A 13,563-nucleotide genomic window follows, 5' to 3' on the forward strand; every position below is an offset into this window, starting at 1 on the left:
GCTCACCATAACCTCCGCCTCCTGGGTTCAAGTGATTGTCCTGCCTCAGCATCCCGAGTAGCTGGGATTACAGGCACGTGCCACCACACCTGGCTAATTTTGTATTTTAGTAGAGATGGGGTTTCTCCATGTTGGTCAGGCTGGTCTCGAACTCCTGACCTCAGGTGATCCACCTGCCTCGGCCTCCCAAAGTGTTGGGATTACAGGCACGAGCCACTGTGCCCAGCCTGCGTTTCTATAAGTGCATCCACGTTTCCTGAAGTTTTGATTGTTTTTATTTATGCCATCTATTTCATCAAATATTTCTTCCTTCATTTCTTTGATCACTTTAAACATTTCCTTACATTGGGCTTCACCTTTCTCTGGTGTCTTCCTGATTAGCTTAATAACTCACCTTCTGAATTCTTTTTCAGGTAGATCAGGGATGTCTTCTTGTTGGGATCTATTGCTGGTGAGCTAGTGTGATTTTTTGGAGGGTGTTAAATAACCTTGTTTTGTCATATCGCCAGAGTTGGTTTTCTGGTTCCTTCTCATTTGGGTAGGCTCTGTCAGAAGGAAGTTCTAGGGCTCAAGGCTGTCATTAAATTCCTTTTGTCCCATGGGGTGTTTCCTTGATGTAGTAATCTCACCCTTTTTCTAGGGACGTGGCTTCCTGAGAGCCGAGCTGTAGTGATTATTATCTCTCTTCTGGATCTAGCCACCCAGCAAGTCTACTGGGCTCCAGGCTGGTAATGGGGGCTCTCTGCACAGAGTTCTGTGATGTGGACCGTCTGTGGGTCCCTCAGCCATGGATACCAGCACCTGCTCCAGTGGACGTGGCAGGGGGGTGAAATAGACTCTGTGAAGGTCCTTAGCTTTTGTTGGTTAGTGCAGTATTTTTGTGCTAGTTGGCCTCCTGCTGGGAGGTGGTACTTTCAAGAGAGCATCAGCTGTGGTAGTATGGGAAGCAATAGGTGGCGGACGGGGCCCTAGAACTCCCACGAGTATATGCCCTTTGTCTTCAGTTACCAGGGTGGATAGGGAAGGACTATTAAGTGGGAGCAAGGCTAGGTGTGTCTGAGCGCAGACTCTACTAGAGCGGGTCTTGCTGTGGTTGCTGTGGGGGATAAAGGTGAGGTTCCCAGGTCAGTGGAGTTGTGTACCTAGGCGGATTATGGCTGCCTCTGCTGTGCCATGCAGGTTGTCAGGGAAGTGGGGGAAAGCTGGCAGTCACAGGCCTCACCCAGCTCCCATGCAAACCGAAGGGCTGGTCTCACTCCCACTGTGCCCCTCCAACAACACGGAGTCTGTTTCCAGGCAGTGGGTGAGCAGGGTTGAGAACCTGTCCCAGGCTTCCCGCCTCCCAAATAGGAAAGTCAGTAGAGCTTTCTTTCTTCCCCTGCCTGTGGAGTCTGCACACTGGATTCATGCCCTTTCCTGAGCTCTGACCAGGAGACTTCTCAATCTGTTGAAATTATTACAAATTCAGTTGGAGGTTTCCTTCCCACTGTGGCCTTTTCCCAGTGCCTCTGGCAGACATCCAATTGATATTCATGATTATATCAAGTGTTGGGTTTCAATCTTGAATGACTTATTTTTATTTGCTGGTAGTTATTTCTTCTAGCTGTTTGTATTTAAATAGCAGAAATAAATAGTGATATGAATTTTAGATGCAATACAAGGCTTGTTGACTCTGTAGGGAGGGAGACCACATACGATGAACCTACAGGGACTCAGGAAGAGGATGAAAGATATTTTATAGGATTTGTGCTTGTGTTAGGTGATGTTTGGGAATCATTTAAGAAATCAGGGCCGGGCACGGTGGCTCTCGCCTGTAATTCCAGCACTTTGGGAGGCCGAGGAGGGTGGATCACAAGGTCAGCAGATCGAGACCATCCTGGCTAACACGTTGAAGCCCCGTCTCTACTAAAAATAAAAAATAAAAAATAAATTAGCCGAGTATGGTGGCAGGCGCCTGTAGTCCCAGCTACTCAGGAGGCTGAGGCAGGAGAATGGTGTGAACTCGGGAGGCAGAGCTTGCTGTGAGCTGAGATTGCGCCACTTCACTCCAGCCTGTGCGACAGAGTGAGACTCCATCTCAAAAAAAAAAAAAAAAAAAAAAGGAATCAGGGATGGGCTCTGGGTTGAATGTTATCAATAATTGGAGATAAATTTAAGATTGGGTATTTAATGAATCTCATCTAGAAGTTGGGACAAATGGAGTTAGGCTGAGTCATAACTGGTAGAAGTAGCCATCACTCATTTTAGCCAATATTGGAGATGTTTGATCATTTGAGGGTTTTGTACAGTGTTTGCTGTTTTTGTCTGTGCTTAGATATAATTATGGAATAGTCTGGCTTTCCTCTTGGTCCATCACAGTCATGGGGTGGCCTTGTCTGATCTTGGTGATTTGTCAAATTGTTTGTGTTTGGCACTACAGCCTAGTTGCCAGGGTCAGGTCAGCTCCTCATTGTTAGGGATTGCTTTTCTCTTTCTCACTGGCTATTTGTTTTCTTTACAACAGCTGCAGATTATACCAGATTAGAAATGGGAATGGGGCTGGTGATAGAAGCTACTAGAGGCTGATACAGCCATAAAAAGCAGTGGAAGTGAAGCTGCCAGAGGGGGAAGGATATAAGAAATGTGTGAAAAATCAGAGAGCTCATATCAATTCAGAGTCATTTATATATCAGCCTTTAAGCATATCATTATATTGTATATTATATTGGAGTAACAATTGATATTCATAATTATATCAAGTGTTGGGTTTCAATCTTGAATGACTTATTTTTATTTGCTGGTAGTTATTTCTTCTAGCTGTTTGTATTTAAATAGCAGAAATAAATAGTGATATGAATTTTAGATGCAATACAATTCTTTTTTCAAGTCTCTTAGCTCTGGTTGTACTGCAGCTCCAAAATACTCCAAAAAATACGTAAGATGCTCTTTCTTCCTTTGGAGCAGTGAGAACTGAATACAACAGAACCATTGTTTTATGAGTTCAGTAAATTAACTTTTTCAGGTGGTGTTGTGACATGGTGCATGTATTTTTACATCTGGAGCTCATGCAAAGAAAACACTTTGAAATATCAGGATATTATTACATAGCAAAGCTTTTATCTGCTGTTCCCTCAATACCATCTTCTTTTTCCTTTCTTCCTTTCCTATTCTTTTACATATAACACTAGATTCAGAGACCCTTGGTGTCTGTGATTCAAGTGATAATATACACACGCCTCTGATAAGGCCTCTCATATATAAAGGTACAAAACAAAGTTGTACTTATGGCGTGGGTATTTAAATGTCAATAACACTGCACAAAAAGGGACCCTCTCTTACGTGTTTAACAAATATTTGCAAACTAGTGGCTATGAGTTGGGTTTTGGAGTCAGAGTGGACTTGACTCTCACTTCTGCCATCTAACAGTTGTGTGACCTGGGGTGAGTTACTTACATTCATCTGAAAAATGGGGATTACCACTTTACCGGGGTTGTTGTGAGGATAAATGAAAGGATGTAGCACAATATCTGATGCATAAGAAATCAAGTTCTGAATCAGAATAATCCAGCTCTGAGCCAGAACTTGAGTCCATTATGTTTTCCTTCCATAATATTTATGTAGATCAAGGGTTGATAGAAAGTAGAACACTAAGGAGTGTATTCCAGGGCATCTCTTAGTACAGGTTCTATATATTTAATATTATATAAAGTTTGATCTAATGATACATTTTTTTTTGAGACAGAGTTTTGCTCTTGTTTCCCACGCTGGTGTGCAATGGCATGATCTCAGCTCACCGCAACATTCACATCCCTGTTCAAGCAATTCTCCTGCCTAAGCCTCCTGAGTAGCTGGGATTACAGGCATGTGACATCATGCCCAGCTAATTTTGTAGTTTTAGTAGAGACGGGGTTTCTCCATGTTGGTTGGGCTGGTCTCGAACTCCTGACCTCAGGTGATCCGCCCACCTCAGCCCCACAAAGTGCTGGGATTACAGGCGTGAGCCACTGCGCCTGCCAAATGATACATTGTTTTTCATAAAAACATATTTATTTAGTTCAAACATGGGCCAGCTGTGGAGCTGGCTGCCTGTTTTTATAAATAAAATGTTATCGGAGCACAGGTATACTTGTTCACTATGTATTATCTATGGCTACTTTTGTACTACCAATGCAGCATTGATCAATTGCAAAAGAGACGTTATTATGACCCTCAAGTCCAAAATGTTTACTATCCAACTGTTGAAAAGTTTTGCAGCCCTAATGTAGTCTAAATACAACTGCAATTAAAATGAGCATCTTAACCATGTTACTCAATCCAGTAGTCAATTCTCTGTCATCAACTTATTTGCCCTGTTGGTAGCATTTGACAGATGGATCCCTCACCTTCTTGAAACACTCTCTTCACTTGGTCTCTCTGGCTGCTTCCTTCTCAGTCTCCACTGCTGTGGCTTCTTCATCTCTGACCTCTAATGATTGGAGTGCTTAAAGGGCAGGCTCAGTCCTGGGACAGTCTCTTTTTTCTATTACTTGGCAAAGTCACTCAATTATGGCCTTCAATATCATCTATATACTGTGGGCTCCCAAATTTATGTTCTCATCCCAGGCCTCCCCCACCTACTTGATATCACCATTCGAATGTTCATTTTAGGCATCTCAAACTAAACATGTCCAAAACTGAACTCCTGATATCACCCTCCACCTCAAACCTTACTTTTCTCTCAGGCTTTTTCTTCTCGGTCAATGACAACTCTATTCTGCCAAAAGCCTTGGAGACATCCTGGAGTCCTCTCAATCCTCAGCAAATCCCATCACTCTACCTTCAACATTTTCCAGGTTCTGAGCACTCCCCACCACCTCTGCTCTCAACACGCTGGTTTGTGCCCCATTATCTCTCATGTAGACCTCCCTTCAGTCTGTTTTCCATACAGTTTCCAGATGGGGCCTTAAAAACCAAGTCAGATCTCTCACTTCCCTTCTCAAAACCCTCCAGTGGCTTCCTATCTCACTCAGAGAATAGCCAAGTCCTTACAATGGCCTCAAAGGTCCCAGTAATCCTTCTACCTGACTCCACTGCCATAATTCTCTGACTTCATTGTTTACCGCTCTCCCTCATGGAGATGGTTCCTCTGGCACTGTCTCCCTGCTGTTTCTGGAACATGTCAGGCATCATCTTTGCTTTGGCTGTTTCTCTGCCTGGAATGCTTTTCTTCTGGGTTTCTACCTGGCTCATTGCCTCTCATCAGTGACGTCATCTCTGGACATCTTAACCAAAATCATCGCTGCCTCCTCTCTTCCCTGATTAATTTTTCTCCTTCACACTTATTATTCAACAGACTAGTTATTTTATCTACCTGTCTTGATGACTATCTTGTTTCCCCTACTAAAATCTAAGCTAAATGGAGGACAGAGATTTTGAGCTGTTTGGTCACTGTTATTTTCCTAGTGTTTGGAACACTTTCTGGCATATAATGGGCACTCAACAAACATCTGTATAAAGACACAGAAAGAATGAATTAAGTTCTGCTTGCTGGTACTTTAATTTTCTTTTCTCAATTTCATGGAAGAAGAAAAATAGGGCTCTTTAATTTTGTTGCATTCACTTGAGATCATTTCTTAATTTTCAAAATGCCTTTTAAATAAGATTTGGAGGGAAAGGGTATTTAGAAAATTTTAAAATATTTTCTTCAATTTGTCTCTCAAATTCTTTTTTTATTATATCCTATGAATTTTCTACTTTTAAATATTTCTGTTATAATCTTAGCAGGAAATGTTTATGTCATAACAACTATTCAGGAATTTTGTTTGTAAGAAAATGATTGATAAATATAAGCCTATACAAATGCTCACTAACTTAGACCAAATAGCAAAAATGTCATTTACTATTTTGGAGAATTTGAACTATAAACTGTTTAAAAGGAATAAAATAAAGTTTTATAATTTTCCATGTTGAACTTTTTTTTATGGTATAAAGATAGATTTTAACATAGCTTAATTCCAGGTTAGCAAAGTATGAAATAATAAGATTTTGTTTTATTGTTATATTTCTGTGCAGGGGGATATGGGACCTGTGGGACCCCAAGGACCAATGGGGATCCCAGGAATTGGGAGTCAAGGAGAACAGGTAATTAATGCATTCTTCCTTTCCCTTCAGTGCAGAACATTCTAGCCCCATCTTGGTCTTCATTGAAGTCCAGTCCTGCAAACAGCTATGAGTATGTTTGACAGTTAATTGCAATGGAGTATAAGTCCAGAAATGAATATAGGGAAGGATAAGATGGTTTCATGAGAAGATTTTATTTTTTAGAACTTCCAAAGGCTTAAAAAATAGGTAGTGTGTTTCGTGAGGCTGTGACTTTTAACATTAAAACCTAATTAACAAGGTAAAGGTTTTGTTGCAATATTTTTAGTTCCCCTTGGGAACAACAGTTTACTTACCTGCTGGTTTGCATATTTTTTTTCTCCTTGAAGCTTTGTGAAAATTGAACCCCACTCTCTCCCAAAGGAGTAGAGTAGTATCCCCCCACCAACCACTCCAACAAGCTACATACCAATTTTTTAAAAAGTAATATAGTTAAAACTTGGACCAGGATCAGAAGTAACCACTTAGTTTAAGGGGTACCCTTCTTGAATAGAAGCAAACCACAGAGAGAATTTATAAATGACACCTGGCCCGTTGATGAGAAGAAAAGAAAGATCTGTAAGAATGTCTACGTTCATGATTAGAACCACTTCCAAAATCTTCTAATAACTTTTGGAAAATCTAGGTATTGTGATAAATCTAAATAATGTGAAGATAGTATAACAGTACTCTCTACTGTTGTTAACCATGTAGTTTTTTGTTTACCATATACTTTGTTGTTTACCGTATACTTATGCAGTCTCATAATCAAAGTGACCAACAAATCCAGTTTTATGCTAAATATCTCCTGGTTAGAAAGTGGCAGGTTAGGTTTGATTAAGATTTATGATTAAGATTTGAATTATTCTATTGCTTAGAGAATGAATAGTGCTTTCTTTATCTAGGGTAGTGGGAGAACAGAAGAATTTAAAAATTGAGATAATTCCAAATGTCATTGTTGAGATTAACTTCGGGTTTATTTCTAACTGTCTGCTAATTTATTGTTATTATTACTTTTTTTGTTGGGTATGACTCCTTTTTCCATTCCCTTAACCTTGACAGAGGACCTAGTCTAACACATTAGGAATCTTAAGGTACAGAAGAAGCCAAGATAATTGTATAAATAAATATTTAGATAATAATTAACAGCTGGATATTTGGGCTACTCAAATCATGATTTGATGATACCAGAAGACATTCTCAAGCCTTGTAGTTTATTTGTTGATTTTAGCAGGGGCTTACTGATCCCGAAAGTGGCCGGACAATGCTGTCACATTGGTCTTGTGGTACTCCTGGTGCTGAGTCACCACTATGGGGCTAAACATGAGGTTCAAAGACAAGTCTGTCCAGATGGCCTGTGAATTCTAGACCTCCTACCTACAGCTTCTTGTCGCCTTTAATGCTGTTCCTTGGTGGAGGTTGTTCTTCTTCAGCTTGGGAAAAAACAAAACAAAACAAAACAAAACAACTCTTGTACTTCTTTCATTTTCTCACCCCTTTTCTTCTTTTCAAAAGAAAAAAAAAATTTTGAGGTAGATGTGTCCTTATAGAGCTGATCTCGATTGGAAATGAGACCTCTATTTGTAAAATGATCTGAACAAGAAAATCATTTATTTACCTTTTAAGACAAATGATATAAATTCTACTTAAATTTAGCCTCTGTTTATTTACTTAAATTTAACCTCAGTTATTCAATATTCTTATCTTTAATTTTATGTGTTTATCCATTACATTCTTGTTATATTCGATCTTCCTATTTCTCTTATAAAAATGAGTGTTTTCCCTCATGTGTTTACGAGGGAACTTCTGTTTCCAGCAACATGTTTACAATATCTCTTAAATGGCCCACAGATTTTTGTTAAATATTTGGAGGCTTGATCAACTCAGATCTTTTACAAAATAGAGTGAAATATAAACAACCACATATACACATGTACACGTATGTGCACATCCCTTTTTATACCCATGTATAAAAACCTCCTTTATAGTGTGAAGGAGCGAGTCAAGTGTTTGAACATTCTTCAGTTTGGTATCTACTGACTATTGCTTCTTAGAGCCTAGGTCAAACCTTCAATTTACCATCCTGATACATATATATTGGGACAACTGGGATATAGGTTTGCCTACATGTGACAGAGATATGAAATAGGTTAACTAGATGTAATTTCATTTTCCTTACTTAAAACTCCAAGCTGGTATAGTGGCTCTATTAATCAGTCTTGTTAGTCTGCCATACTGAGGGTGCTTTCCTCATCTGCGTGATCCTGGGTGACCACCCTCTCTTAATTCCAGCTACTGAAGAAGAGGAAAAGGGAAGGAGAAGGCATACCTCTTCTTTTAGCATGAACCAGGAATTACACACATCACTTCATTCACATCCCATTGGCTAGAATCTAGCCCACATGGCCACTCTTGGCTGCAACAGGGACTGAGCAATGTGGTCTTTATTCTAGGCAGACATATGGGCCAGCTAAAATTTCTCTTAATATGGAAATAGGGAAGAATGCAAATTGTGGTTTAACTAGCAGCCTCTGCCACCCCACTCCACAAATGTTTATTGAGTGTAAGTAACTTATTATGGGGTATGAGCTAAAGTTTTACTTTAGAGGATTTGAAACTACTTAATTTCACTAATACTATTTTATAAAATTTTATTTTAAAGGGAATCCAAGGTCCTATTGGTCCACCTGGTCCACAAGGACCCCCAGGACAAGGCTTACCTGGTTCCAAGGTAATTTTGTAAACGAGAGCAGAGTTTAATATATCTATAGTATAATTGCTGTTTTCTGATCAGTACCAGTACATTTGGAAGACAGCAGATAGAATGAACTTAATCAGAGATCTCTACTTAATGCAAAATGTTACTGATATTCCTGACAATTTAGAAAATGTAATATGTGTTCTTTATGCTTTAAGAAAGTTTTACTTACGCAATTTTCATTTGTTGTTTTCTTTGTTACTTTTACTTATGAGATCCTATTCTAGCAACTCAAGCAGTAATATTAACAGAGGCAACCAGTGGTTATGTGTCTTTCTAGGTTGGCTAACTTTCATTCTCACCACCACTCTGACAGTAGGTCCAACTACTAAAACCATAGCTAAAGAGATGGGATCAGAAATGATCTAACAAATAAAAATGTTTTATGTACTTGGGAATCAAACTATCTCATAGATTGGAACTATTATTTTTTCCTTGAGGAGGAGCATGGCACTTATTTAACTAGTTATCCTTAATATTGCTTCTAAGAATCGTGAATCATTGTTCAATATAAAATACTTCTCTGAGATTGCTAACCTTAGAACGCACTCCTTAGAGCTGTCCATGTGAGAAGCCGCTCAATGGACCACTCTGACTATTCTTGAGAGTTTTGATTTGGAGCTTGTCCTTGAAAGCTCAAGTTGTGTTCTCTGCTTATGACATTGCTCTTGATCAGCAGTTACCTTGGCTTTTCCTGTGCCAATTTTAGTTGTTCTAGAATGCAACTGCCTATCTTTTTCCAGATACCCTCCACAAGGGGCTCCTTAAAAATCAATTTTGAATATGCTATATGGCCTATATTTTAAGTCAGACCATATATACATCAAATATTATGTATATTTTTCATTTACATATATTCCAAATCTTGTGCAAATCCATCCATCTGAAGGGATTTCAGGTAATATATATGAATTGAGCATATGAAACTGTTTTACTTTATTGATATACGACAGGTTTTAGGAGATCAACAGCAGGAATATATTATTTTCACTTTGCTGCTGTATTAAAATATTCCCCTTTCTTACTAGGGAGAAGTAGGCCAAATGGGACCTACAGGCCCTCGAGGACCAGTAGGAATTGGAGTACAAGGTCCAAAGGTGAGTTGACTGCTGCTCAGAAGTGATATGATACTTTGTGTAATATTATGTAAGGTTTCCTTTATATCCGATTGCAGTACAGACCCTGCACGTGTTATCTAATGCTATATTAACGGGCTCCTTTTACTTTTTAAGTGTGGCTACTGCTACTGCAAAAGCTATAATTACATGTATGCCTTGCTTTATATTCCTCTTGGACAGTGCTGCTCTAAAATATATACTCCACTGGGGTGGCACTTTGTTTATCTTGGTTTATTATAGAATCCCCAGCTTTGGGGACATGATAGATTCTCAATAAATACTGCTGAATAAATGAACGAATACTTACTTTACCCTTCACAGTTCTGTAACTCATCCTGAAATTATATAGGATCTAAAGAGCCATGTTGAGCACTCAACTTCACCATTGTTCTGTTGTTATTGTCATATTCTTACAAGCATTTGAGTATTAGAAGAATATGTAAGATGCAGGTCTAAGAAGAATATACATGTTACATGTATAAACATATCATTACAAAGGATAAAAATGTATTAATATAGTAATAGTAGCTGATATTTTTACATGGTTTCCATGTGCTACACAATATACTAAGTACCAAGTTTGACATATATGTTTATACATATATGTAATATATGCCTCTGTGTATGTATGTATACAAACATATTATGTTATATACATGTCAACTGCAAAGAGGCAATATACAATATAGTAAGGCTCAGCTGTTAGACTACCCAAGTTCAAATCTCAGTTCCACTACTTATGACATGTGCAATCTTAAGCTTACTTTAAAAAATGAATTATGGTTTGGCCAGGTTGGCCAGGCTCACGCCTGTAATCCCAGCACTTTGGGAGGCCAAGGTGGGTGGATCATGAGGTCAAGAGATTGAGACCATCCTGGCCAACATGGTGAAACCCCATCTCCACTAAAAATACAAAAATTAGCTGGGCGTGGTGGTGTGTGCCTGTGGTCCCAAGCTACTTGGGAGGCTGAGGCAGGAGAATCGCTTGAACCCAGGAGGTGGAGGTTGCAGTGAGCTGAGATTGCGCCACTGCACTTCAGCCTGGTGACAAAGTAAGACTCAGTCTTAAAAAAAAAAATGAAGTATTTCAAATATATTCACCATATAGAGAATAATACAAAGAGCACCTATGTATTCCGCAGCCCAGCTTTATCAAATGTTAACATTTTACCACACTGACTCTAGACTTTTTAAAAGAAACATTGTAAGTGTGGCTGAAGGATCCCGCTGGCGCTCCCCAATCCCACTGCCCTCCCTTCTCTCCTCACACATAATCATTATCATGAATTTGGTGTTTATCATTCTTTTGAAGTTTTTATAATTTCCTACACGTTTTTACCCATAAAATATATATCGCTTTTTTTGTGTTCTTGAACTTTACATGATATATCATTCTGCAATATATTTATAGTCAACCTTATGTTTTATTGGTGTTTTTATATGCCACTAATTCATTGCTATTAATCACATTATAGTATTCCACTGTATGAAAATATCTCATTTTATATTTATTCATCTTCATGTTGGTGGATATTTAAATTGCTTATCTTTCTTTTTGATTTTGCCAACAATGCTGCCACAAACATTCTGTTTCCTTTTGTATAAGTTAGAGGACAAGTTTCTTGACTTGTAGAAGATAGACAGCTAGAGGTAGAATGGGAAGATCATAGAGCATGTGAGTCTTCAATTTTGATACTGCAAAAATCTTGTCCAAAATGCTTGTGCCAGTTTACCTTCCTGCTAGCAATAGGTAATGATGTTCCTTTCTCTAAATCTGTGCAAATATGAAATGTGTACAAATATCTCTTATTGTGTTATATAAACTGCAAATATCTTCTCCTAGGCTGTGACTTATTTTTTTCACTTAGAGTACTTCTTAGTATACAGAAGTTTTAAATTCTGATATATTTCTATCCCTTTATGATTTGTGATTTTTGAATATTATTTTAAAACATTTCTTGACCTCAAATTCATAAAGATATTCTTATGTATTTTTTCTGAAATTTTATTGTTTTGTTTTAAAATTTAGGTATTTAACCCACACAGAATTTATTTTTGTGTGTGGGTCAATGTAGGGATCTATTTTTTATTACTATAAATAAGCAAGTACCCCAGAATCAGTTATTTAATAGTCCATCTTTACAACACTGATTTGCAGTACCACCTCTTCCATATATCAGGCTTCCATATTTTGAGCATCAGTGCCTGAGCTCTCTGTTCTACTCCATTTGTCTATTTATATCTCTCAGTGCTATTACCTCCTTGTCTTGATTATAATAGATTTACAATATGTTTTGTCATCTAAAAGGAAAAATACTCTCATCTTCTTTCTTGGTAATTATTGACTCTAAGATACGTATTTTAGGGTTGGCTTGTCAAATTTAACAGGATACCCCATTTGGTTTGCACTAAATCTACAGATTAAATATTAAGTCTTTCATACTACAGAGTAAAGCTCTAATTTTTCAAGAAAATATTTGTAATTTTTTCCATAAATGTCTTGTACTTCTTTAGTTAAATTTATTTCCAGATACCTTGCAGAAATTTTTGTAATTGTGAATTTTTTTCTACATCTTTTAACTAGCTAGTATAGGTCTAGGTCTATAGGAGAAGGTTTTTTTTGTAGTTTGTTTTGTTTGTTTGTTTTGGCATGTTGATTTTGTATCCAGCCACCCTGTGAAATCTCTGTGGAATCTCTTGCTTTTTCAGTCTCTATGTACACAATCATATTGTCTGAAAATAAAGTTTTACCTATTCTTTTTTAGCTCTCCTTTTATTATTATTTTTGTCATTTTGTACTGCTAGGATCACTTGTACAATGTTTAAGAGAAATGACTTCAAAAGAAGTGACATTTGCTGAAAGTTTTTGATAGATACCCTTTATTAGATTAAGGTAATTCCCTTCTTTTTTGGTTGTACCAAATGTTACTTATTAAATATAAATGATTACTGGATTTTATCAAATTATGCATCTACTAAGATAATTGTGTTGACTTCTTAATAGGATACGTTACAGTTACAGAGTTTTCGGATGTCAAACCATCCTTGCATTCTTGAGATAAACTCAATTCATTATGTGTATGTTTTATGATGGTCATTCAACTGACTAATCTTTTATTCAGGATTTTTCTTTTATTTTAATAACTATGTATTATATAATTGGCATATAATAAATGCACATGTTTAAAGTATAAAACATAATGTTTTGAGATATGTATATACCCTTGGAATCATCACTGCAATCAAGGTGATAAGTATTTCTATAACCCTCAGAAGTTACCATCTGTCCTTCTATCCCTCTGTAACTTCTTGTATGTTCACTAATATGCTTCCCACAGATCTGCTTTCCAATTATCCACTAACCATTGACCTGTTTTTTGTCATCATAGATTAGTTTGCATTTTCTTTTTTTTTAAATTTATTTATTTTTTATTATTATTATACTTTAAGTTCTAGGGTACATGTGCATAACGTGCAGGTTTGTTACATATGTATACTTGTGCCATGTTGGTGTGCTGCACCCATCAACTCATCAGCACCCATCAACTCGTCATTTACATCAGGTATAACTCCCAATGCAATCCCTCTCCC

At 37.7% G+C, this 13,563-nt stretch overlaps 1 protein-coding gene across 3 annotated transcripts in view; it reads left to right on the top strand.

Moving 5' to 3' along the window:
* The window catches only part of COL28A1 (collagen type XXVIII alpha 1 chain), a 186,714-nt gene that overhangs the window by 69,386 nt on the left and 103,765 nt on the right, over positions 1 to 13,563 (top strand). For all 3 annotated transcript variants that reach the window (XR_001889567.1, XR_001889566.1, XM_017893897.1), the window contains exons 16-18: positions 6,031 to 6,099; positions 8,759 to 8,827; positions 9,883 to 9,951. Coding sequence is in view for 1 of the 3 variants with exons in the window: in XM_017893897.1 (XP_017749386.1) it covers positions 6,031 to 6,099; positions 8,759 to 8,827; positions 9,883 to 9,951 (207 nt within the window). In the remaining 2 variants the exon portion in view is untranslated. The remainder of the gene's footprint in view (positions 1 to 6,030; positions 6,100 to 8,758; positions 8,828 to 9,882; positions 9,952 to 13,563) is intronic.

Source organism: Rhinopithecus bieti, unplaced genomic scaffold (assembly GCF_001698545.2).
Source record: "Rhinopithecus bieti isolate Rb0 unplaced genomic scaffold, ASM169854v2 scaffold_23881, whole genome shotgun sequence".
NCBI lineage: Eukaryota > Metazoa > Chordata > Mammalia > Primates > Cercopithecidae > Rhinopithecus > Rhinopithecus bieti.